This window comes from Euphorbia lathyris, chromosome 1 (assembly GCF_963576675.1).
Source record: "Euphorbia lathyris chromosome 1, ddEupLath1.1, whole genome shotgun sequence".
Taxonomy (NCBI): domain Eukaryota; kingdom Viridiplantae; phylum Streptophyta; class Magnoliopsida; order Malpighiales; family Euphorbiaceae; genus Euphorbia; species Euphorbia lathyris.
This window is the reverse complement of record NC_088910.1, coordinates 52,220,759-52,248,609: the sequence shown is the minus strand read 5'-3', so window position 1 is coordinate 52,248,609 and position 27,851 is coordinate 52,220,759. Positions and strand designations below refer to the sequence as shown.

At 36.7% G+C, this 27,851-nt stretch overlaps 1 protein-coding gene across 2 annotated transcripts; it reads right to left on the bottom strand.

The window, feature by feature from the left end:
• Window positions 1-116: 116 nt before the first annotated feature.
• LOC136232711 (uncharacterized) lies at window positions 117-27,851 on the bottom strand. Of its 2 annotated transcripts, XM_066022083.1 has the most exons (24): window positions 27,425-27,851; window positions 26,559-26,918; window positions 25,119-25,251; window positions 24,482-24,657; window positions 23,018-23,091; window positions 22,583-22,618; window positions 22,399-22,489; window positions 22,074-22,133; window positions 15,263-15,623; window positions 14,097-14,287; window positions 11,468-11,569; window positions 7,634-7,744; window positions 7,485-7,550; window positions 7,288-7,386; window positions 6,600-6,833; window positions 6,343-6,498; window positions 6,157-6,261; window positions 4,725-5,039; window positions 3,485-3,672; window positions 3,214-3,316; window positions 2,461-2,606; window positions 2,103-2,182; window positions 1,220-1,395; window positions 117-886 (listed from the first exon to the last, which is right to left on the bottom strand). In XM_066022083.1, the coding sequence occupies exons 1-24, from the start codon at window positions 27,788-27,790 to the stop codon at window positions 725-727; spliced, it is 3,891 nt and encodes a 1,296-aa protein (XP_065878155.1). In that variant the 5' UTR covers window positions 27,791-27,851; the 3' UTR covers window positions 117-724. The 2 variants fall into 2 exon arrangements, with proteins under 2 accessions (XP_065878155.1, XP_065878162.1); XM_066022090.1 differs by lacking the exons at window positions 117-886; window positions 1,220-1,395; window positions 2,103-2,182 and having other exon boundaries at window positions 2,470-2,606; window positions 3,510-3,672.

Genomic DNA, 27,851 nt, shown 5'->3' with positions numbered 1-27,851 from the left:
AGGTATTTAACACATTACCTCTCACTCAACATCCACTTTGGGAAAATATCTTATTTGAGCTATACTCTTTCTTTTTAGTGTAAAATGTAAAAGCAAATGAAAATAAACGATAAATATAGAAAAATAACAGTATTTGCCTTTTGGTGTAAAACAAACAGATTTTTTTTAATGTAGAACCTTCTAAAAATAACAGTATTTAACTACTATGAACCTTCTAAAATTCTCTTATCTTGCACAACCTTTGAAGGCGAAGTAGGGAACACAATTGAAGTTTTCTGGGGGGTAATGCATCTTTACCACTAAAACACTTCTCTTTCTTTCTTTCTTTCTTTCTTTCTTTCTTTCTGCTTCTTAGGTGTAGCTTACATAAAAAAGAATGTAGAGGTTACAAAATCGGATACAAAGTCAATTTTGCCCCTTAACTTGGCAATTTGCCTCAAATCAAAACTAACTTTAGGTAAAGTTTGATTCTTCAGCTTGGCATTTGTGGTCAAATCAGCTTAAAATAATAGTCATAATATATGATTGCTGACTCTGACATGTATCAATTTCTGATACTGTTAAGTGTCATCTTTGACTCATTTAACCACAAATGCTAAGTTAAAATTCATTTTGAACTAAATTGATCCTCCAACCCAAGTTTAAGGGGACCAAATTGACCCTTTATCCTTGGAAATCTATACAAAAAAAACTGTTTCCAGTTTTGTACAATGTTGAAGCTCTTTCACTGTATTTCTGAACGTTCTTCAGCATTTGAGATATTGTTCAGGTCTTTGCTTCCAGGATCAATGTCTTTTCCTGCAGAATAAGCACTTCCGGGAACCTTCACTGAAAGTAAAAGCTCATCCTCCTCTGCCTTCTCATGATTCTCATGATTCTGTTCGGTCTGAAAAACAATTGATGCATACTATTATTGAAAGAAGAAAACACAGAAAAAAGCAATGTCATAATTAAATTTCATTGTTTGTAATACAGACACGATCAGAACACTTAGCGATTACTCTGAGGTAGTTCAGGATTGATCTAATGAACGTGAGGGCATTCCATTGTTTCACTGTAATTAATCCTTGAACTTATATTTCAAAATTAGTAAAAAAAAAAAAAAGAAAAATCTCTTCATGACAGTATGTATCCTGCAGTCTATTTTTCAGTTGACCTAACCTGAAGAACAACATATTCAAAACTTTCATGAGGAAGAACAGAGCCATTGTTACTACACCTTAAAGTTACTGTTGGAATCTGCAATATTCAGGCCGTTTTTGAGGTCATTCATGATAACTTTGAGTTGTTGCTTAGCCTTTGCTCTTGCTATCTTTCTCTCAGCACGTTGTGCTGCAGTAACGTCATAATGACAAGCCACACAAAGAGTCCTCATATTTTCTAGTCTGCATTCACCTACAGAAAATTGAGATCCAGTAACTAAAACATTAGTCCAAAGCCATAGTAAAATCTCCTTGGTAATAATGATATCATCCTTAAAAGGGTAATGAGCATTAAAAAACTTGAAAAAAAAAATGATCCCCTAAATTTTTACAGTATGTCTTGAACAAGATTAAATAGTAGATACCTGATGAATTATTACCTTAACTTATAAAAATGCATTCTCAAAGCAACATTTATTTTGTAGAGAAAACTGAGTTTTACAACAAACACATGGCAGGACTACGAATGTATGAAAAAGGGATATCTAGAAAAACCAATTCTTTATTTAGAATTACGGAATTCCTGCGACATTATTTTCTCAACATGTAAATTTTTATAGTTTATCTCAGTGAAAGTTATAATTTTTATGATTCATTGAGATGTGCATTTTTTTTTCATTTCTTGCTGCATGTAATGAAGCAAGCTATCTGAAACTTTAAGAACTGCTGCTGTATAAATGCAGCTATTGCATTTGCACCATGAAAATATCACCTCAGTTAAAGTTTCATATGGCACGGAGTTGAACGAATAATAGAAAACTCTAAGGAATCAGCACAAGTTTGCTTCCAAAATGAGAAAAACCATGGACTATCAGCATTTACTGTGAATCAGCAGATATGAGCAGTTGACAAATCAATTACCCCTTGAATAATGATTTAAAAAATTGAAAATTATCATACCTCCACCCCGGTAGACAGGAACAATATGGTCTGCATGCCAAGCATTGCCTTCAGATGGAGCATCAACAAGCTTATCAATCCTGCATATATCATATACTAAAATAGTTAACCAAACTACCAATTAAGGTTAGCTTGAGTGGTAAGACTTAGGTCACTTAAGCTAGAGATCTCAAGTTTGAGTTTTAGTGTAAGCAGAATTTAATTGGGAGAGAAGCTACCTAAAGAGTTCTTGATCAACCTCGAACCCATTAATCGGATTCATTTGAAAAAAGAAAATCACATTTGTGAACGTTTTAGTGATAACTATGTTATTGATCAGTAGCACATATAACTCAGACTAGCATTTATTTTTACTTACAATTTTTTTCGACTGGCAACATTTGGTGCTACTTTCTTAATATACTCTCTTCGCTTCTTCACTGATAAAGGTTTTATGGTCTCCACAAGTTGATGACAATTCAACTGGCAATTGCTGCAGACCCCATGTTCTATTTGGAAAAGCTCCTGGAAATATGAAGTAAACAAAATCATATGAGCTTGACAATATGACTTCTAAGAGCATCTCCAAGAGACTCCTTTGTTGGGCTCTTAAGTTAAAATTTCAGGAGTTTGGATTAAAACCCATCTCCAAGAGACTCTTAGTCACTCCTCAAATCACTAAGAGTCTCCCTTCTCTCTCTATTATTGAGGAGCTTCTCTCCACTCCTAGCATCCTCCTTATTTCATTTTGTATTAATTATTTATTATTGAGGAGTTTCTCTCCTCTCACTATTGGTAAATATAACAATACATACTAATTTTAATGATAAAAAAATAATGAGTGAGCATGAGGAGTATTGTTGGAGATGACATGTATTAGTCACTCCTCAAATCACTAAGAGTCAAATTGTTTATATTATTTATAGAGAGTGGACTAAGAGTCTCTTGGAGATGCTCTAATGTTCCAGACAACACCTCTATTTAAGAATAAAAAAATTTCCAGTCAAACAAACTGAAGGTAAGTGGAGGTACAGTTTTCCTAGCTCCACATCTACTAATGAATTAAAAGAAAAGAAGTAACAAAGACAAGTCCTTCAACTTAAGGAGTTTTGGAGATAACTCCAATCCTAACCTGTCGAAGGAACCTACTACTAGTTCTCATCCGATATTCTTCGTAGCAGCTAAGCTTACAGAAAAGATCCTCAAAGAATGCAGGTGTCTTGGCATTGCTACCACTGAAAGGAAAAAAAAAGCAACTTTTGATAAAAATAAAATGAAAGCGCCAAGTGAAAAGTAGAAATACTTTACATAATGAAGACGAATACAATAATTTAACCAAAAGAAACTCAGAAGGGAGAAATAGAAAAAAACACCTCAATTTGTAAATATTAATTTAGACTCACTTGCATGGAGTTTGACAGAGCTTACAAAGTGGCTCATCCATTGGGGTCCAACTTTGTGCAAATTGTTTTTCCTTCTGGCCATAGGTACTGGATAGATACACCATCTTCCAAACAGCATTTGGTGGTAGAGGATTACTAATCTCAGACCAAGGAGTCAGGCGTCGTTTGCTTCCTCCCTTGAGAAGTCCCTATTAGAGAGATTGTACAATGTCACCCAAACGATTTACCAAAAAACATATGGCCTTACTGCTTAACTCAATTATGTTTTATTTATTATTATTTTGGCACTTTTCTGTTAGTTGGTCCATTGCAAAACAATAATTAACTTTTTGCTATTACTGTATATTGAACCCAAATGCTTCCGCACCAAGGAACATTAGCACTTCTTTTGTGCCAAAACGAATCCATGACCTCAATTACCTACACGTGTAAATTGAAAAATAAAACAAAAATGGCACACATTTGGTTGGACAGGAAAGCTTGGACATTTAAGGATCAAATATTTCCTTTGCACTTGCAGATTGATTTTTTTTCTTTACTGAATCTTCTGAAGGAGGGCGAGCCTTGGCGCAACGGTAAACGTTGTTGTCGTGTGACCAAGAGGTCACGGGTTCGAGTCTTAGGAGCGGCCTCTTGCCAAGTAAATTGGCAGGGGAAGGCTTGCCCCTAGTACACCCTTATGGTGGGACCCCTCCCCGGACCCTCGCTCAGCGGGGACGCGTAGTGCGACCGGGCCGCCCTTTTTACTGAATCTTCTGAAGGAGGGCAAGCCTTGGCACAACGGTAAATGTTGTTGTCGTGTGACCAAGAGGTCACGGGTTTGAGTCTTAGGAGCGGCCTCTTGCCAAATAAATTGGTAGGGGAAGGCTTGCTCCCAGTACACACTTGTGGTGGGACCCTTCCCCGGACCCTCTCTCAGCAGGGACGCGTAGTGCACCGGGCCGCCCTTTACTGAATCTTCTGAAGAATGACTCTGACTGGTAGCAAATAAATGAATTAATGGGGAGCTTCGAGATGTTAAATCTTCCTCCTGTTTCTTGATGTTAGTTAGGCAAAAATTACACTGTTCTTATTATAATGCTTATCCTTTCTTATATATATCCAATTTAGTATTCCTTCATCTTAAAGTAGCTTACATGAATTTAGCAATATACCTATTGATCAAACAATTAGCAGATTAGTGATGATATATATAGCATTACTAAGCAAGGAGAATAAACAGTGCTTCACATTGACATACCTCAGTGGTATGTTTAATATTTTCCCCCAAGAAGCACAACTCAATAGATAAAGGTAGCTGCAAAGTCTTCCCCATTAGTTTCCTTTTCTCAATGGGCCTCAATCTATTCCATTCACCAATGAATGCATGAAGAGCATGCCTGTAAGCTGGCTTGTCCTCAAAAGTTTTAAGAGCTGTTTTCTTGTTATTATTAACCACAGGATAGTCAAGTGATTCAAGTTCCTCAGGTCGAAAATTCTCAAATAATGGCTGCGGTCTTGAGTCGGCCCCTGGAATGCACGAATACAGATGAATCCTCCCAGTATATTTACTTACCTGAAAACAAGCAAATTATAAAAGCACATTCCAAATATACATCCTTCAATATCTTGCCAAGCAGATACTAATGAGATAATTATAATCATTGTAGTTACCAACTAAGGCCCCACTATTTTGTTGGCTTTTAGATGCCCAAGTTACCGCACACCATTAATTTGAGAAACTTCTACACAAAAGGTGTGATCTCAAAAGGGCAAATGAAATTCAAAGGATGTAATGCTCATTTGATAAATCATTATGAAACAGTAATCCATACAACTTTGATTACATTATCAGAATACAACAATTAGAGCAGCTGATTGACTGGTAGGTCCCACAGGTGATAGTAAATGCGTTGGCACTAGCTTATACATTTAACTTCAGTTATCAATGAACTCAGTTTTAGAACAATAACACACCAGCCCCCTCCCCTAAACGAGTGTAGAACTGCATCAACTAACTTCTGACTTAGCTGAAACATTAGTGCCCTTCGACTATTTTTTGACTCATTGAGAGCATTTCATAGGCAGTGGACTTGGAGAAACCAATCTGTAAGTCAATCTCAATTGATTATCCTCCCCAATCCTAAATATTCTCTCACTAAACCTTCCTAAAGAGCAGCAGAGCCATAACTTATCAGTTACATGGCCATTTTAACTTACTAAAATTCAATAACCTCTTCAATAAACAGCGTGACTCTTATGTCTAAACTCATGAAGATTTACAATTTAAGTTACCTGGCGTAAGATATAAGTTAAAACCAAGTCACTATATCACAAATAGAAAGGAAAACATTGAATGTATGCATGCACAAATCAAATTCCAGAATATGCAAGGTCAATCACTCTGCAGAAAAATTTATCAAACACAGCAGATGAAGAAGAAATAGGTACTTCACAATTTGTAAATATCCATTAGCCTAAAAATAACCAAAAGCAGCCTCATACCAAAACTATGTTGCCTCAAATGCACAAAGCAACAAAGTGATTTCAAAACCACTTGGTCACACTGGCTCTGATACCATGTCATGGAACCGTTTTAGCTAAAAGCTCAAGCTGATAGTTAAAGGTCCACTTCATATTAATAGCTGACAAACAGAAACCAAAACCCCATTGTCCATGTAAACTTGTTGTACCTCAAAGCGAAGAGAATATACTTCGTTGGAGAAAGTTTCATCAGCTTCATCTTCCAAAACAGGTAAGGCATCTGTTTCTTTTGTTTGAGAGCAAATACTCCGTTCCTGTATTTTCATTTTATAGACATAAAGATACAGGTAAAAGTGCCATCATTGTTCGAAAAAACAAACTTATCAAAGAGTTACCTTAGGCAATTGATCTTTGCCTTCTTTTCGCTTAACCAACCAAGAAGAAGAAACTCCTCCACGGACACCAACATCAGAGACATTTCTTTCAAGGTTTTCACTTGCAATAATATGGTCATACAGTTCTTCATCAAGATCCACACTATCCTGTTCTAACTAAAAACTTTTAAAGCATTAGCTAGGAAAAAAATTTAAACAAACTAAAGGATGAAGGTATCCATTAAAATTGAAAATAAATTGTGATTTCTTAGTCTCACCTTAATATTACAATCATCTATTTGAACAGAACTGGCACCAGAACTAGAAAGTTCGTTGGATCTATCAGTTAATATGTCAGTTGCATCGTGTTGGCTTTTAAAAGGTTGTGTTTCTTCTGCTGAGACAGAAGCACCAACAGAAGGAAGCTCTCCACATGAGGCTTTCTCCAAAGTTTTATCATCAGAATATCCCTTAGCTTTAATGGTTGCATCTAAATAAGAAACTTCATCAACCTGCCAACGAAATTAATGAAGTTAAAGCTCATAGAATAAATGAAAAACTAGAGCCCCCCACCGAACCATATGAACAATTCAGAGAAAATGGAATAAACTAATACCAAACGTAATCAGATTTCACTGTTTGCATGTCTATTAGTATTCATGGTACGGAATTGCGAATCACTAGAACTAATAACTGTTGTACTCGTTTTTCTCTTAGGTAACAAAGAAAAGTAACAATAAGAAAGAGAAAAAGAACAAACAGATAATAGGATTAAAAATAAATAATGATGCTTAATCTGCAATTCAAATCACATGGAACAATATGTACCTAGTTTTATGGAAAGCAAGATGTCTATAAAGGGTTTAAAGTCATTATAAGATACCAAGAAAATATTCATGATGTTTGCAAGAAACTTAAATCCGAACAGTATATATAGAGGGAAAAAATAAAGAGAAAAAAAAATACTGCTATCTCTGGCTCCGCATCATATTTTCCATTCATAGTAGATGAAACACAATGCAGACTCCTGTTTAAATACTGCCAATGTCTTTCATCCATAGTGTCCTGCAACAATAAAAATCTACTCATATATGTTTTGAAGAAAAATAAATGTCTAGAACTCTTTGCACCAGAATAAAATCTTTCACTGAAGTGATTTACACCTTTGCACAGAAGATATATACGTTGACTGCATTTGTTTGCCCTCGCCTATGAGCTCTACTCTCAGCCTAAAAAATTATTCGGAACAGATACATACATCAGCTTTTAACTATAAAATTCAGCAAAGGTCAAGAAAACTAACAAGTCAGACCTGACGCATTAGTTCTGATGACTGAGGCAGCTCCAAGAATACAACATTTCGAGCTGATGAGAAATCAAGTCCAACACCCCCAGCTTGTACTCCTATTATTGCTATCTTAACCTGATAGATTAAAAAATTTCACCGTCTGCATTTGTAGTTTAAAATTTCTTATGCTCATTATTGATATGTATATATGCTATCAAGGCCTTACACATGGCATATATATTGATTCCACTAGCACTCAAAGAACTTCAAGTCCATAGTTTGAACTGATGAGTGATGTTCTAGTCACGGTTACATAATGTACAATTGCACCAAGTCCTATTTTCAATTTATTTAAGCGAAAAGGCTTCAAACTGAAATAAATGTTAGATCAAAAGTAAGAACGAGAGAATCAATGTGATGATTACTTAGGATAGGCATAAGCATAATTTAGTAGTTTTTACATTGTTCAGAATTGGATTTTGCAAGCGCCTACATTTATTTAAAAAAAAAAAATCCAGAGACTGACATCAAATACTCAGTAAGAAGTATCCAGAAATCAAAACTGACACACAATGAAGAGAGCTAATATTTGAAGGAATAAAACAAATTTGAAGCTTTGGTTAATAAGTTTCACATTCACAATAATCTCTTTTTGTGTTGGTCTACTTGGAACTGTCATTATGGTAGTTAAGACTTAAGAGCACTGTAATGAAATAAGAACAGAAAAAGTTTCTAATTTAAAAGTTGAGCAATAGGGAGAAACGAAAGGATTATGAAGAATTATGTTAGTAACACCCTTTGAGTGTTTGGCTCTGTTCTTTTGAGCAGAGAGGGAAGTTCATCTTCCTGTGGGAGTTTGAGATCATTCTCAGCTCACTTTATCTTTCCTTTCCTGTCAATTTCAGCTAAGTATCAATACAATTCTCTATTTGTTCTGTCTTTCTATTTTGGTTTCTATCACAGAGGTGACTAAAAGTGATATATTGGCTCATATTCCTTTCACTGAAGGGAAATTACCTGTCACCTGTCAAATATCTGGGACTGCCTTCAATCTTATTTAGACTGTCTAAAGCTCAATGTCTCTCATTGGTTTCTAAGATTACCAATCACATTGGTGCTTGGGATACAAGATTCTTATCTTATGCAGGCCGTCTTCAGTTAGTTATCTCTATTCTAAGAAGCAGTCAACTGTATAGGTGTTCAGTTTTTCTTCTTCCTAAATCTGTTCTGAAACTTATTGATAATGTCAGAGATATAATAAAAACCATTCTTGGACCTTAATTATCAACTTAATTTGGTTCAATTGGTTTGGTTCCTTGACATGGTATCAGAGGCTTTTAAACCAAGTGGTAAAGGGTTCGAATCCTGACAACTCCACTTGAATTTCAACACATGGTAGGATGGGCCTAGCCCAGGGCGCATTCGCATGCAAGGGTGTGTCAGAGCTTCTAACAAAAACTATTATTGGACCTTAACTATCAGCTTAAGCTTTTGGTTCAGTTTGTTACTTGATAGATGATAAGTACAGGAAAGTTTTGTGGAAAGGAAGGAGTAATATGCATTCAAGGGCTCTTGTTTCCTGGACTGATATTTCTACTACTAAGAAGAATGGATGGCTTGGTATTAGAGATTTGAATTTATGGAATGTTGCAGATATTAGAACGCATATCTGGGATTTAATTTCTTATAAAGTTTCTTTGGTCTGCTTGGATTCATGTCAATAAGCTTAAGAAGTTGAGCTTTTGGGGTATATTAAAACCCTTTGATGCTAGTTGGAGTTGGGTTGGGATTCACAAGGTTAAAAGTTATTTTAAGCAGCACTTAAATATATTCTTGGGAATGGGAAGCTATTTAGCTTCTGGGATGATCTCTGGGTTAATGCGAACAGACTTAGAGACCTATTTCCTGGTATTATTGTTTCTGATAGAGATTGTCAAGGAACCAATTGAACTAAAATCTTAAACTTATAGTATTATCTCTGACACACCCCCTCACGCGAATGCCCCCTAGGCTTGAAGCGTGTACAACACAGGCGCACCTTACCATCTGTTGAAATTTAATCAACAAATGGGATTACCAGGATTGGAACCCTTGACCACTTCGTCTAAAAGACTCTGATACACCCATAGTTTTGAAAGGCGCAAAGGGATCCTGGAGCCTAGGAGCAAGGCGCAAGGCTCAGGCGCACAAAAAAAAAAATGACATATAAAATTACAAATAATGGCACTTCACCCTTATCCTTTGACCTAGGCCTAGCACTTGAACTAGAGGCCCTCATAACATTTTTTCATAAGCACTTTCTTCAGCTTCAACAGCCCTACTAACATCAGCCCATGTTAAATTTTCATTTGGGAACACTCGCTCATCTTCATCCGACCCCTCTCCATCCAATCTACCCATCAACCATTCATTGGTATAGTCTATATCTTGTAAAGAAATGGGGTCAATAGTGCCATGAGCTTCAAGGGGGAAGAAGAAGAAGCTGATACTTTTCGGTTTTCCTTCAGGGTCGCAGCTGCTGCGCTTTTATTTCCTTTTTTTTTCCTTTGTCTAATTTAATCTTAAGCCCTTGATCCTAAAGATTTCCTATGGCTATGATTAAAAGTTGAAACCCTAAACAGCCTTCAAAACCCCTTAAAACAGCGCCTGGAGAGCCTAGGCACGCCTTGATTCAAGGCGCAAGGCAAGACAAGGCGTGCGCCTTGTTGACATCGCCCGCCTGAGACTTACTTAGGCGCTAACCTCTGTGCCTTGAGTCGGCGTGCCCAAGGCGCGCCTTTAATAACTATGCTGATACTATGTCAAGGAACCAATTGAACTAAAAGCTTAAGCTTATAGTTAAGGCCCAAGAATAGCTTTTATTATTATCTCTAACACAAATGTTCCTCGTGATAGCAAGGTAGCTGATCTTTGTGGACCTCTGGGATGGAGACTTCCGGATCCAAGTGATGATCTTACATTTCAAGCTTGGCCTGCAGTGTCTAATTACAATAGTAGGGCTGCTGTTGAGGATTGGGTTGTGTGGAAAGGAAATTCTAAAGGGGTTTATTCGATCTCTAGTGCTTATAATCTGATTGGTCCTAGGGACGAGGATGTGTCTTGGTGGAGAGTGGTTTGGGGCTATAAATCAGTCCCTACTTGGTTGGCTCTTAAACTGAATTGAATACTAAGAATAAAATTTCTACTTGGGCACATCTTACAGACATTAAATGTGTTTTTTGTGCTCAAGATGATGAAACAATTGATCAATTGTTTTTTGCTTGCCCCTTCAGTAGAGATGTTTGGGATGAAATTAATTGGGGGTGCAATATTCTAAGGGAGCTAGGTTGGAGAAGATTGGTTTGTTGGTTGCCTAGAAGGGCAAAACGGCAAAGCTCTTCTTTCTGCTATGCCTACAGTTGCATTTTCTGCTTCTGTATACTGGATGTTTATGGTGCGCAGCTGAATAAGGAAGACACTGAGGAAAACTAAGGGTAGTGTGAAGGAGATTGTATGGTTCTTTTTTCCTGTAGCATTCTTTGGGAAAATTGGGCTTGAGTGCCCTTGTTTGTTCATTGGTTCTTTTGAAAAGTTTTTGGGTTCTCAATAAAATTTTGCTGTTCTTATATTTATATTTATATTTATATATAAAACAGAAATTGTAGGATTCTTAATACTTTTTTCCTCTGAAGTTAGAACAAGTAAATACTTTTTTCCCTTTTCCAACTTCACTATGGCTTTTACTTTTAAGCCAACTTTTTTATGTAGAAGAAAAATGATCAACTACATAAGGAATTGAAAAACAGGCAAAATTTCACATATGGCACAAAGAGATATTTCCCAGCACCAGATCAAATAATGAAAAGATAGGATACTAGCCTCAATTGATGACTGGAAATTTAGAACCGCAGATTGCCGATCTCTAGCGAGTGTCTTTCCATCAATGCGGACAAAACCAATCCCTTTCTCACATACGAGCTCCTGATTAATCCAAAGCAACAAATTAGCATTAGGGCCAAAATGGAGACTCAATGGAATGCCAGATTTGTAGTCAATTAGAGACCAGAGCAAAGATGCAAGTTCTGCAATGTTAATTCCATTATTTAAGCAGGAAAAATAATTTCCCACTACCACTTAGACACACATAAGAAACTATAAGCTTAGACATTAAACTAATATAGCAGATAACTTTACATAAATTTGATTGTATTTATATATTTAAATATTATAATGATAGGAGTATGCATGAAACAAAAGATACATTTGTATGCATCATGAAGATACATGCACGGAAGCATGTCATTAAATACTAATTTTTTGCAAGTTATTCACAATTCATGCAAGTATGATATTTTGGTAAATGGTGCTCTTTAAGTGGCTGTAGTTTAGATTAACTCATTTTTTATATGTTAGTGACAGGCTCCAATTCATGCATAATGAATTTTCTTTTATTTTATTTACCTGATTTTAAAAAATATCCCTCCGTCCAACTTTGATAGGCAAAATTTCTACTTTGGGTGTCCAACAAATATAGGCCCCAATGTCTAATTTATTTCTTTCAAATATCAAGAAACATCTATTGGTCAATGATATTTTTTTAGTCCAACTTTTACTATATTTTAAAGTTTATTACTTCATTCTATAAATATAGTCAATTAATCTATAAAGGGTATTTTAGTAAACATATAGCTTATTAACTAAATTTCTTAATTACCGTGCAATTGAAATATTGCCTATCAAAGTTGGACGGAAGGAGTATCTTTTTTTAATATTTTAGATTCAAGTTTTCATATAGAAATATTTATATAATTCTTTACATTAAGAATTTAGTTTAATTGGGTAATTAAAAAAAATGAAAAACTAGAAAACTGGTAAGTTGTTTATCAGACAAACATATGTTTCTTTTTTTCATGAAAAAGTGAATACAAAGAAAACTTGAAAAGGAAATGGAAATGGAAAAAATTCCTTTTTGACACTAAAAAGGGCCTTAGCTTTTAGAGAAAGTGGCAAAAAAGCATGACAGTAAATATGCAACCAGATTTGAGCAATTAACATCCTTTGCAGATTCCATTGTTCATATAATGTCATTGAAATACATCTGTTTTAGCAACAGAAACAACTTAGTATGATTTCCAAGACGATCATAATCATTCAATATGCACACAATCCAAATGCAGTAGCTCACTATTGATACATTATCAGTTTCAGCAAAAGAAATATTAATTACACAAGTACATCGCTGGATGGTACTAACAAGATCAAAGAATACTCAGTTGTGTATTTTAATCACTACTGTTAAAAAATCCATTCTTTAGGAGGCAACATACTATTCCTGCTAGACTCCACTAAAGGCATATGTGTTGATTTTGTTGTTTTTTTTATCCATGCCGGGTTTTATAAGAATATAGTAGATTCTTCATCGTGAGATTCAAATAGACTTACCTGAAGTTTTTAATATTGTTCGATCTTTATGACTCAGTGATTGTATATCTCAGTTTCCTCAACTGAATGCTGGAAATAAGATGCATGATTTCAAGAGGTACAAATTTCTTGTTAGTTACTCGTGTCTCTAGCCTAGAATCCTAATTGGGGGAGAGAGTGGAAAAAATAATTCTAAAACTAACACTTACTTCGAAACTGACCAAAGGGCCCTGTTATTTTGGGAGAAAATTATATATTGAAAGATAATGATATATACAAGGAAGTGAACAAAAATATTAATCCCTATAATGCTCTCCTTGATTGTACCCCAAAATTCTTCTATTAAACCTAGCTATGTTCACATTATATTCATACTAATACTATAATAGTCCCCCTCAAGCTAAGCATAAATAACAATCACGCCCAGCCAGTAAGCCTTACTAAAGACATCAAGAGAAAAGGTGGGGTTAGGGTAGCCACTCTCTAGGGCATACTAATCCCTATAATTGCTCCTAGAAAAATTCTTCTATTACAGCTAGGCTGCTAGCTATGTTCACATATGTTCATACCATAACAGGCACCATAGAAATAAGAAAGTGAATTTGAGCTTGAGCTTGTAAGACTTCACAGTTTGGTGACAAACAATTCCTACTATGATTCTGTAAATTATAACTTCATGTAAGATTAAGTTCAGCTGAAAGTACTAAACACTTGCTATCAATATGTTAAAATGGTTCTACATTTCAGCTTCCTCACTAAAATACTAGAAATAAGGCATTGCATGGATTCAAGAGAGGATGAATTTGAAATTTCTCATTACTATGTGAAATTTTTGCTGATTACTACTGCAACTTGACTGGATACAAACTTGGGGAAAGGGTCAAGTGGGTGAAATGGGGAAATATGAATAAATTAGAGTTAGGGTTAATCAATGAATTGTTTAAGGACATGCAAGACTTCAGCCAACTTGGGTCATGTTCCAATCTTCCATCATAATCGTGTAGGAGTACTTGAAATCATGTTTTCACTTTCCAATGAAGAGATGCTCAATGCAGCAAAGAGTAAGAACAAAAAGGAAGCAACTCACTTGTACTCCATCAAGAACTTTATGGTGATGAGCAAAAATAATCATTTTTTTAGAATTCGGATCCACATCCAATTCTTCTATACCATCAGACTCCGCAAAGAGTGGATGAATCAAAAACCATTCCCGAAATGCAGGTAATTTTGCAATACCAAGCTCGTGGTAGGAGAGTTCACTTGATTTAGTTCCACTATCTGTACAAACATAAAAAAATTCAGCACGTAAAATTGTCAAAGGTGTGTGGAATGCTAGATGAATGAACTGTAAACTCAACTACAACTTATCTCCACCAACAGATTAAAAGCTACATCTCAATTATGCTTTTAATTTGACTCTCAAGGAACCATTTGACCACAAGGCTTAAGCTGCGAGGTAAGGTCCAAGAATAACTTTTATTATTATTTTTGACACACCTTCGGAGAGGGAATGCCTTTTGGGCTTGAAGCATGTACAACACATTCTCATCTTACCATGGGCTGAAATTCCATTAATAAATGGAGTTGCCAGGATTTGAACCCTCAGCCACTTGGTCTAAGAAGCTCTGATACCATGTCAAAAACCATTTGTCCCGAAAGCTTAAACTAACAGATAAAACCCAAAAATAGCTTTTATTATTAATACCAAGAAATCAATTGAACTAAAAAGCTTAAACTGATAGTCAACGCCCAAAAATAGCTTTTATCGCAAATGCCCCATGAGCTTAAAGCGTGTAACACAAACACATCTTACCATGTGTTGAAATTTAATCAACAAATACGGTTGTCAGAATTCAAACCCTCAACCACTTGGTCAAAGAGGCTCTGATGCCACATCAAGGAACCAATTGAAATAAAAGCTTAAGCTGATAGTTAAGGCCCAAAAACAGCTTTTATTATTATCTATTACAATTATTATTTCTGACAGTTAACATAAACACTCAAAAGGAACTGGAACTCACAAAATAAGCATCACAATAACATTTTGGTGCCTTCTGTGCTTACTTTGTTTTTGACAAAGTAAGTCTTACTTTGTGTGTTTTCACCATTGGAAGCATAGCCTCTACCTAACATTTTCTGTATTAGTAATAATAAATAAGAAACAAAAACTTAGAAGATGAACTGCACTTGTATTACTTGGTACATAACCAGAGTAAATAATGAGATAAGATAAAATGGTTTCAGTCATATCACCTCCAGGAGCATCATTCTTATGCTCGATAGTAGCATTTCCTGAGACTATGTCCGATTTTGTAGCATCATCAGTCTTAACCTCAACAGCCGCCTCTGCAGAGACTATGTCTGATGCTGTGGCATTATCATTCTTAACCCTTGCAGCAGCCTTTGCAGAGATTATGTCTGATGCTTTAGCATCATCATTCGTAACCTCAACAGTAGCCTTTGCCAAGACTTTGTCTGATTTTGAGGCATCATTATTCTTAACCCTCACAGCAGCCTTCGCCAAGAGTATGTCTGATCTCTTCAACAACAATCTTATAATTTGTCGACGTATCGGTGGTAACTGGTTCATCACATGCTTCTTCAAACGTCTTATCTACAGTTAGCAGAAAAATATAAATGTAATTTCCCAAAAGTAGCATGATCAAGATCGTACAAATATTACAACTGAAAGAAAATTTGACCACTTAGAAAAATTAAAATTCACTGCCACTGCCACATATTTCCACTTGCTCACCCTTTTGTTGTTTCGAGCACACACAATTGTAATACAATAAGTTCAAAAATTTGACCACAAGACAGAAGCAAACATCCAGCCACATCTCTCTTTGTCTCTTAATGAAAAAGAGTTTCCTCTTATATATGAGCTAAAGTCATCCTATCCATTGCCATTTGACAAACATATGTTGGACACCGTAATAGATACATGGGATACCATGTAGAGTAAGAGAATATATGAATATATTAAATTGAAGGAGAATACACATAATATATACAAGAATGAGGATAGGAAGTGAACAGATATACTAATCTTTATAATTGCTCCTTTGATTGTTGCCTGGAATTTTTCTATGACAGCTAGCTATGTTCACATTTGTTCAATAATATAACACTCCGCCTCAAGTTGGAGCATAGGTAACAATCATACCCAACTTGTTATAGATATAGGTAACCCGACAAAGCTTCACCAAAAACACAACTAGTTGAAATAACTGGAGATTATTGTTGAAACACATTTCCACAATGATTTTGATTTGATAAAATTATTAAATCCCATTGATAAATATTCCAACACATTAAATTTAAATGCTTTAATTTATTTGTTACTAATGTGTTTGTTCAAGTGTTGAGTATTTAATTCACAAGTATTGAAAGACATTAAGACCAAGGCCCAAAGCCCATGAAGACAAGTCTAAAGCCCAAGCAACAAATCTAAGCTTATGGATCAACTCAGCCCAGCAGCTAGAAGGATCCAAAAGGCTTGCTAACTGCTTCACAATGAAGCTGCTGAGTAGAACGGACAAGAGACAAGAAGCAGTTGAATCAACCAACTTGTAGACAAAGCTAATCCATTTAAGGAAAAGTTCAGACGCAACAGAAGGCTGTCGAGGAGACTTTGCCATAAATGGAGAGACAACCTGACGCTTACTGACCAAAAGCATATGAGCACTGATCAATGCAGAAAACACAACGTTCTTATTGGCCGAAGACTCTGAGCACTGAGGAGCGAAAGGGACAGTAGAGCCGTTTCCCTCCAACTGTTATTTCGAAATTCGAAATCACTGAAAGCTCAGGTGTCACTATAAATAGGCCCTTCATTTGCTTCATTCAATGATGGAGGTTCTTGGAGCACTTTTGATATTTTGTAATCCATGGAGGTAGTGCTTCGACGAGCGTGTTCTTCCGCTACGGATTCGGAGTAAGAAACGAAAACCCATGGTGATTGAGTCCGCCGACCTGAAGGTTTCTTTTCTGCCTCTTTTTCCACTTCCTGTTCATCATCGCAGTCTTCTTCCTTGACAGGGGATAAATTGAGCTCTTCATTCCTTACAAGTTCAAAGACAAAGTTTGCCATGACATTGTCAAGAATTTGGAAACATTTGAATTTCATTCATTTACCAATTAAGCACAAATCTGGGTAAAGCAAAAATTTGAATTTCAGTCATTTACCAATTGTGAGAGAGAGAGAGAGTCTAAGAAAAAAAATTAATAAAGAGAAGTTTTCATTAAATAAGGGTATGGAAGTAATTTACTATTTTTTTTTTACTTTTTGACTGGTCAAAGCTGAGGTGGCGCGTTGACCGAGCGTTGACCGGTTATTTTTACCTGTTGTACACCATAGTGTCCGGTTACCTATAAGGTCGTACATATTAGTCAGACAAATTGAAGGTTGTACACCAAACTATGAAGTGGGCCAAAGGTTGTATACCATTCATGAAATTTACCCAAAAGAGCTTAGTAGTGGATTAAAGCTCGGAAGGATTCCGGGGACTGGACGTAGGCAGGAGGCCGAACCAGGATAAATCTGCTGAGTAACATCTTCTAACCTATGAAGCACGGACACGGGTGCAGACACGGCAAACGGCATTTTTAGAAAATATGAGACACGGGTGCGGCGGGGACACGGCAAATTTTATATATATTAGATATAAAAATATATAAAAAAACATGCTAAATCACAAATCGGAATCGTGATGTTAGGAGAAGAACCCAGGAGAAGAATCACAGCGTATGAGAAGGAAGAACCCACGAGAGAAGAAATTGTTTCTGATTATTCCCAAACAAAAACGAAATCGTGATGTTAGGAGAACTACGATGTACGCATCACAGGGGTTGAAATCCCGATTTGTGCAGGAAGGAGAGAAGACCTAATTCTAATTCGTGCGATAGAGATTATAATTTAGGATTTTTGACAAATTGCATAATTGATCCTTAAATTTTATAAAAAAATTTAAAAAAGCCCTAATTTTTAACTTTTTTTTACCCCAGCCCCCATCCGTGTCCCGCCGTGTCCCCATCCGTGTCCCATTTTCCGGCCGTGTCCCCACCGTGTCACCGCAGTGTCCCGCCGTGTCCCCGCCGAGTCCCCGAGTCCGGCGAGTCCGACTCGGCCACGGCGACCCCAGGGAAGAGTCTGTGCTTCATAGCTTCTAACCCTCAACTCCTTATATGCTTACTTTATATTGTGCCTAGTAAAAAGCTTAACTAATATAACGCTGAGTTGTGATTATTGATACTGAGTTCAAAAATAGACTCCTTAGTGCTATCTCCTGACTCAACGGTGGAAGCAACGCAGCCTCTGACCTCACTCAATATTAAGTGCTAAAAGAAAAATCTTAAGTGATATAAGAACTAAGTCAGCCTTTAAAGGTTAAATTTTTTTAAATAGTTCCTTATCCCCCCTTAGGAACTAATCCTTATATCACAAGTGACCAACAATTATCACTGGAAATACAGAGACGGACCAGAAGAAGTGAGCAGAGGCTGAGATGTGGTGAGTGGCTGCTCTCTTGGGCAGACCTGAAAGTGGTTGATCTTTAAGACAACCCCAAAATTGGCTACTCTCTATGCAGACCCGTAAGTGATTGCTCGTTGTGGCAATCCCGAAAGTGACTTCTCTCTAGGCAGGCCCAAAAGACAGGATAGGAAAAGAAAAAAATTCAATCTCAGAAACTCGAACTCAGACAACCAAAGCATGAACTGAAACCCAGAAGCTCAACTAGGCTCTGATACCATGTAATAGACCATGGAAATAGAGAGGAATCCATGGGAAACCATGTAGATTAAGAGTCTACATGAATATATATTTTACTTAGGAGCAATACACATTTATGCAAGTAGCTCCTGATATCATATTAACCCTACCAGCAGCCTTAGACATGCTATTCATTAATTACATTGACTTATTATGTAACACTCCTCTCAAGCTGAAGCATGGATTTTAATCATGCTCAGCTTGCTACAGATACGTCTCTTAAAGACGGTACACTCCACATACTTTAGAATATAAAATATAATCCGGGAGACGCAACCTAGAACATTGAGCTTTGTCGGAAAGAGAGAAGCAAAACTCAATTGAAGCAACACACAAGAGGCTGCCAACAACATCAATGCACAAAAGGAGATTCACCGGAAAACTAACCGGACAGATAGGTCGGAAACAAAGAGGTGATGGCGGAGGAAGAAAAACTTAGACTTGGAGCCCTAGGTCCAAACAATCTGCTGACAAGGGCAGATAGGGAAGCCGAAAGAAACAGGCCAAAAATACGAACCCAGAAATTCTTCTAGGCTAACCAGAGAACTTCTCTTTCACTGAAGAAAACAAATTCTGAAATCTCAACCCATAAACTCAAAACAAGGCGATTGTAATTATCAGATATTAATATGAAGTGGATCTTTAACTATAAGCTTGAGCTAATTGCAGGACATGGTAACATGGGCATGTGTTGTGCACGCTTCAAGCTCAGTGGGCATTCACGTGTTGGGGTGTCTCACTCCTCATCCCCTTCATCACCAGAAGCCTTTTTGCTAGCAGCCCTCTAGTCGACCGTTAGGTCCAAGAGGCTCTGATACCATGTCATGGAACCATTTGAACTAAAAGCTCGAGCTGATAGTTAAGACCCAATCATATATCTTATATTAATCTTTGACAGGATGGACTTTGCCATACTTGATTTGAAAACTTGTGTCTGTAGGTGACGCTACAAGAAGTTCTCAACTGTCAAGGCCAACACATAATCAAGCTTATTCAGACTATCCAATAGACTATCGCAGTTCATCCTGTGTGTTAACAAACCATGTAATACACTAGGAATACATTGATATATTTTACTTAAGAACAATACACATATATATATATACAAGGTTCTCCTTCAATTAAGGAGACATTGTAGGCCCACAACAGCCTATAACAATGCTTTAGTTGACTTAGGCATCTTTACATTTATTACATTGACTTATTCTATAACACTCCCCCTCAGCTAAAACATGGATTTTAATAATGCTCAGCTCTACAGATAGAGATAACATAGTTTAAGGCAATACCACTCAAAACAAAAGAAAACATAAGAAACTCAAGATACTTCAGGATATAAAACATAATCCGGGAGATGCAACCCAGAAGAACAAATCGGATAGGCGGAAGGTAGATGACAAGACGACAGCAGAACAACAATCCTCATCGGAAACGAAGAAGCAGATGCCAATATAAACATCGCGCAAGAGGCTGCCAACAATGTCAACGGAAAACTGACCAAACAGACACGTTGGAAACAGAGAGCCGACGTCGGTAGAAGTACTAAAACTTGGAACCCTAGGTTCAAAGGGTCTGCTCACAAGGTAGGCAATAATGCTGAAAGAAACAGCCCATAAATTCTGCTCATAAAGAAGACAAATTCTGGAATCTCAATCCAGAAACCCAAAACAGAGACTAAACAAGCCTCTGATACCATGTTAACAGACCATGTAATACACTAGGAATACATGGGATACTATGTAGCGTAAGATGCTACATTGATATATTGTACTTAAGAATAATACACATATATACAAGGTTCTCCTTCAATCAAGGAGACATTGTAGGCCCAATGCAGCCTATAACAATGCTTTAGTTGACTTAGGCATCCTTACATTGACTTATTCTATAACACTGTGGAAGAAACGGTCTCGATTGACCAGGGACATGGTGCACGTTTTTCTATCACAACTATGAGAAGACATTTAAGAAGCCATGCCGTCCTTATGCAGAGCTGAAGTTGGTAGTAGAATATGGCTTGCGTTGCAAGCGAGAGTTGTGGAGGGCCCAGTATGCGTTGAGTCGCATCCGTAATGCTCCAGGAGAAGGGCCTCACTAGGCGGGTTCTTCTCATCTAGAGTCAAAAGCATTCTAGTAGCATTACGGATGCGACTCAACACATATTGGACGCTCCCCAACTCTCGCTTGCAACGTAGGCCATATTCTCCGACCAACTTCAGTTCTGCATCTAAACACTCCTTGTCATAGGGACGACAGGGCTTCGTGAATGTCTTCTCACAGTTGCGATAGAAGGAAACGTGCACCATGTCTCTGGTCTATCGACGTTGTTTCTTACAGGATGAACTGCTACGGTCTATTAGACGAGAGTCACAATAGGCTTGATTGACAATGACAGTTGACAACTTCCAGACACTAGTTTTCAAGTCTGGTATGGCAAAGTCCATCCACCATGCTCGAGTGCTCATCAGAAAGAAGCATATGAGGGTTGGAAGGCAAGTGGTAAACATCCATCTTTCGTGTGAGGGTGGACTCACAAAACATATCGACTTCTCATTGACAAATTCATTCGGTGGTGGAAGACCTGGAAGAGTGAAGAGAAGGAACCAAACTGCTGCTAGCAAGAAGGCTTTTAGAGTGAAGAGGATGAGTAAATGTTGAGTGTACTGTCTTTAAGACAGATGAGCATGATTAAAATCCATGCTTCAGCTTGAGGGGACTGTTACATAATAGGTAGTTGTAATTAATGAATAGCATGCCTAAGGCTGCTTAGGCTATTGGTAGGATAAATATATCTCCTTAATTGCTGCCTGGAATTTTTCTATGTTCACATTTGTTCATACTATAACACACTCACAAAAAAAAAAAAAAAGTGGTGTAATTAGAGGGAGTATACCGACTAGCCATAATTACCCAAAGAAAAGAGTAGGAAACATTGAAAAAAGGCGAATATAAATAACAGATATTCCTAAGTCACTCCTTTCGTGAAGTTACTGGTCTAACCATCACACCTGATTTATCTAAGAAAAAGTAACTAGAAATTCTCAAAAATCTTGCTGAAAGCACTTACAAAATGATAGATGAGGAGAACCAAATTATTCATTTTTCGTAGACAATGTAAAAGATGGATGATTCTCACGTCCCCGTGTAACGAATAATAATTGTTATTGGACATGTCATACTTTGTCCCCGGTCTCTCTCCCTCTCTCTCTCACACAAATAGAAAGAAGCAGAAGACAACAAATTGTGAACAGATTCCAAACAGAACTAAGCATATGAAAAGAAAATGCTTACCATAACAGTTTGTCTAAGCAACACATTCAACTCCTCCAAACGAACCCCCCTTGAAAAGTCCTGCAATAAAGATTTTTTTACATATGTCAAAACTTCAATTCTGAAGGTCAAGATTCAAAAAGAAAATTGTTGAACTTATACTCAGGCCCCATGACCAACTGTACAGAAATTGTTGTTGTTTTTTTCGCCTTCTCCTTGTTCTCCTTGTTTAATTAATCAGTGTGCATATGAAAATTACATGAACTTATATGCAACACAATAGGAAGCATTTCTATCAAAAGCTTTGAAAGAACACATTGTGCTGCCAATTGATATTAATCTCTACCTGGAAACGTTTCCCTTCAGAAGTCTGGACACATCTGATTGCACAGTAAGTTTCCGCAAAATCATATTTAGTCCGTCCCAATAAACCAGGCCTACAGAACAGATGTGTCGTCAATAAATACAACATGTAGCAGTAAAAATTTGAGCAATGGCACTAGATAGAGTAAGGATCTGAAGAAACTTGCCACAATATATCTATCTGATGAAAAATGTCATATGGCCTACGATCACCTAAGAATTCGAAGTATTAGGATGCATTTTAATAGCAGTAGTATGAAAAGAAAACTTGGAGAACTAACAGCTACAGAGGCATGATTAAAAATCGATAAGCAACATTTGAATCCAAAAACTAATTCAAATATCAATAAAGGGCGGCCCGGTCGCACTACGCGTCCCCGCTGAGCGAGGGTCCGGGGAGGGGTCCCACCACAAGGGTGTACTGGAGGCAAGCCTTCCCCTGCCAATTTATTTGGCAAGAGGCCGCTCCTAAGACTCGAACCCGTGACCTCTTGGTCACACGACAACAACGTTTACCGTTGCGCCAAGGCTCGCCCTCAATTCAAATATCAATCTGAAATTAAAACACTAATTTCATTTTCTTGCCGTAAACTTGTTATGACCTTGACAAAGAAGGTGTCCCGGACAAAAGAACTATGCGCTTGACCTTTGCCGCCACATCAAGAACAGCTTTTACCTGTAACACAAGAAGTGCTGACATAGTAATAGGCACCTAAATAACATGTAGGCAAATCAGATGGAACAAGTACTTTTATCATATGAACAACTTTAGATGCGGCTCTTCGCGATGTTGCAATCTTCCAGCTAGCATTTAGAAAAGAGTGTTCTAATATGCATGAATACATAGATATTACAAAATTGAGTTTCTGATCAGAAATCCAAGCAGAAGCCAGTGAGTGGTAGGTGTAAGCAAATTCTCACTATCACATTAGAAAAGAGAGTTCTAATATGCACGAATACATAGATATTACAAAATTGAGTGTCTGATCAGAAAATCCAAGCAGAAGCCAGTGAGTGGTAAGTGTAAACAAATTCTCACTATCACATTATCGAGAGCCTTTTCAAGAAACTTGTAGAAATTGATAAGCAGGAAAGAAACACATGGGATAATGGTACGTAGCAAGCCAAATGCCCCTCATAGATAGCAACAAACCATAAGGTATGGATGCTGAGAGACAAACTTTAAAGCATACAGTTCGTGTGGAGAATCTAGCAAATTCTACCCTGATGAAAATATAAATTTCCGTCTTCACAAAATGACAAAGAGAGGAATATGCAATACAACTTAACACACAGCAAATCCCAGATAAGAGAAGCACTGCAGCATTTGTAGTTTTATCTGAAGAACTATTAATCATTATTCATTTAAACATTACATTAGATTACACAAATCCATGTAAGGATATTGATAGGATATATGCATCTTATCTAGTGCAACAGTAAATTCTCAGGTTACTAAAACGAGGTCGCAAGTTTAAGATCCAAGAACAATCATTTCATATAAGAATGCTGAACAAAACGATTGTCACCACACTCCTCTTCCATGACTCTCTTCCAATATGACAATTGCCATTTATAAGAACAATATATACATCGGATAAGTCCAACCAATGCAATATGCTAACACTTCCCAAAGGACTCCAAAAATAATTGATCAACAATGAGTTTGCTGTATCTAAAACTCTACATTCCTAGACAATGAACACATTCTCCCATAAGTTTGACATAAAATAATAGTACTTCTCTTGACAGAGTTCCCAATTACATTGAATCAAAACTTGGTATCGCGATTTTCGTAACTAAACCAAAAGACAGATCGGCTCAGCAATGCAATTTTTTAATAATATGATTTCCCAAATAGTACTGGTAAAGCATACAAGTTTAAACAAATAAATTTACATGTACACATGCACTCGCACAGACAGAAGTTCCAAAGTATCTAAAGGACTCTATGCTATCAGAAGTTCTATATGATAAACCAAAATTATTGAGGATAAAAGCCAAGCATATATATTATCCAAAGGAAGAGAGTTCAACGCATTAGCAAAGTAAAAGCTGAACATTACCTCATTTGGTTCTGACTTCTTTTTTGAACAACGTAAATGGTGAGATTCATCAACTATCAAGAGAGCCCATTCTCGCTCGAGCATGCTCTTGTGCAGGTGATGAAACATTTTATATGAAATAACCACAACTCTTGGGCATTTTGTCAAATATGCTGGGTTGTTTAGATGACCAAATACTGAAAAAAAAAACACTTATAAGTATGCAGAATATTACATTCTGCAGCAATAGAAAAAGATTCTACAAGTTGATCTAATAAAGCACCAAGAAAGAATTCTGCTTTCATAATCAAGAGTTTATTAACTTAAAGTACAGGATAGAACCATCATGATGACAAATCAACTTAAGGATGGAATTGAAATGGAGTAGAATGATTCAAAAATTCATGTTCAAAGCAGTGAGACATAGCAGATAAAGCTAACCAACGAATATACAAAATATTATTCGCAGAATGGTATCTACTTTTTGAATGATGTTTATATAACCAACTTCAACTAGAACTAAGAATATTAGTACATAACATTAGATTTTAAAGACCATAAAACCTTTGCCTGATTAAACCCTCATCAGGCCCTGTTCAACACCATCAAGGCATGAAGAAGAAGAAAAAGAAAGGAAGACAAAGAGAGAAGCAAATACCAAGGTGGATGTCAGAAGGCAAGCAAGAGGGAAGCCATCGCTCTAATTCTTCTGCCCATGTAAATCGTAAAATAGCTGGGCAAACGACAAGTATAGGACCTTCATCTATGAAGCAGCCTGCAATGGCAATTGCCTAAAAACAATCGAGTGCATTAAAAGTTATATCATGCAGTTGCGTCATCTTATATACCTTCTAAAAATGTATTTCAAGCATAACTTATTTTTCTCTAGGTCTAGTTAGAAATCAAATAAGATATTATAGTCATAGTTATTAAAGGCACAAGGGGGGTCCTAGAGCCACTAAACCCCATAATCTAAAGTTCAATTGTTCAACCAAATCCTAAGTTGAAAAGTCTCCATATTTATCACTCATCACCATCACTCTCCTCAATTAGTGTTTAGTCTGCAAAAAGTGAATAAGAAAATTGGATATGAATTTTTTTCAGTACACACACATATATATATAATATATGTGTGTGTATAATGAATTTGACAATTTTAAGCATAGATTAAATCAAGCAAATATTCTTGAACAATATATTTAGCATTTTTCATTCATTTTAAGATGTATCTAACTTTTTTAAAACCTTAAAAGAAAAAAAAAAAAAAAAAAAAAAAAAAAATAGTGACAAATAGGCGTGCCTCTTATAACTACAAGTCTACAACTAGGCACAAGAAGGCACTCTAGGCAGTCGCTTGAGTAACCGCACCCGCCTTTGGCTTGCTAAGGCACTCGCCCTAGTGCCTTGAGCGCCTGGAAACTTAGTGCGCCTTTAAAAAACTGTGGTTGTAGTCCAGCATAATCAATTGTCGTAAAGTATGCTAGTGGTTTTCACATGCAAACAACATGTCTAGTAGGAAAATAAACAGTTACTTTAGTTAAACACTCGCTTCCTTCATAACTTCCATGCAATTTATAAACATGGTGCAAGTCATTTTGAATGTAGTATATAGCAATTTTCTTCTCTTGAAGTGTTGTATATAAATCCAAGTTGGAATAGTTGGTCATTTTCTCCAGAAATTGTGTTAATAGATATATTAGGGCTCTTCCTTTAACAAGTCCTTTCTTTTTCAGTCTCGTCACTGAAGGTCACAGGGGAAGACTCACAAACATAATCCTGCAAAGATTCCTTTCTTCAATGCTCAAGTTAATCACTCTAACTAAATCTGAGACTCAGACATAACAAGCACGATCGACAGCACATACCGTGCCAGTGAATCAGCAGGCCAGCAATCTTCACTTTTACCAAAATATAAGAATGTTCAAAATAAATTGCTATTAACTCACCGAATGGAGTACATATATATTAGTAATACCAAAGTCTTCCATGGGAAGCAAGACATGAATATGGTGGCCTGAAGCAGGCATTGAGATTGTAATGCTACTAAATATATCAAGCTTCCCAAAGAACAGTTGAAGTTACATTATCAAAAAACTACCTGAAGTGTTTTTCCAAGACCCATTTCATCAGCAATAAGACACCGGCCACCTCTTCGCAATCCAAATCTTATACCATCAAGTTGGAATGGCAAGAGCCTATCCAACATCTTTCTTGGCAGTTTACCAATCAATTCATCAACTTTTTCATCAGATAAATGTTCAGGCCTGAAGGGTTCCCAGTGCCCTGTATCAAAAGAATTTGAAAATCTTTGGACAACATTTAGTGTGCCAAAAGGTATTTTTTGAACTTCAATGTCCTTGTAATTCTTTAAGCACGATAAAACTGCATCATAATCTCTTAGCTTATAAACACAGGCCCTTCCACCCCCATGATTTTGTGTATAGTGCGATGGCTCTACCTAAAATAAGAAGTCAAAACAATTCAATATAGTATAAACTGCAGATTTGTTTTTTGGATATTGTGCAATTTCTCTATAAAATTTGAACCCAAAGAATTGAATAGCATCAGGAATCCATAAATACCAAGCTTCCTAGATCTATCATAAAAGTTGTCTTTAACAAAAATGCATCATCTTTTAAAAGTTAGCTACTTTGACGTAACAAAAAAATAAAAATCATGAACAATAAAATGCTAGAAAGCACAAACTATCCCCAGAATAGACTCTTTAATTCGTGGATCTTCTCTTTCTGCTAAGCTACTCAAGCAGATACCATAATGCTACAATCACTTTCTCAATCAAACTTTTGATTGGACCACAGTCATACTAAAGTAAAGCAGTAAATTTACAATTTTTCAAATGTTGCCCTAGAATTCCTCATTTGCTCTCACGTCTCAATTACGACACTTTCTTAGCGCCCTAACTAAGCACCAAAAGAAATTAAATTTTTTTGCAACCCTACTTACATCAGATAAACGAAAATTTAATATCCGCAAGCATTCCTCTTGCCCTGGATACATAAACCCCTGTACAGCTCCAGGCGTGATGGAGAACGAGTCAGGAGAGCAAATTTCGAGCCGAACCAGAAACTTTTGGTCCAAATGGGTATTCGAATTCGAGTCGATCGGAACATTTGGAGGTTTCGTCGGGTAATGGGTAGTAGAACGGGCCCCGGTAGAGAGTTTTTGGCACTTGAAAAACCTCCATTGATTATGTTGCGCTGGCTGTTGGTGTCCTTGGTCGACTGTGATTTCTGTAAATGCTTTTCTTTTAGCTAAAGCTGCTAATCGGTTAGTTTCTGCTCTTAATCTCTGCTCTTCGGTAATTGGCATGTTGCATTTTAATTTTTGCAAGAAACTGGGATGGAGATTTGATTTCGAAGTTGATATGGAA

What these genes read in the sequence shown, in the direction of transcription:
- LOC136232711 (XM_066022083.1), bottom strand. Translation starts at nt 27,790, where the DNA reads ATGCCAATTACCGAAGAGCAGAGATTAAGAGCAGAAACTAACCGATTA. An exon ending in GTCTTGGAAAAACACTTCAG is followed by an intron (nt 25,252 to 26,558) that starts GTAGTTTTTTGA and finishes GATTGTTTTTAG; the next exon opens with GCAATTGCCATTGCAGGCTG. An exon ending in CATCAGATAGATATATTGTG is followed by an intron (nt 22,490 to 22,582) that starts GCAAGTTTCTTC and finishes TCTGTTCTGTAG; the next exon opens with GCCTGGTTTATTGGGACGGA.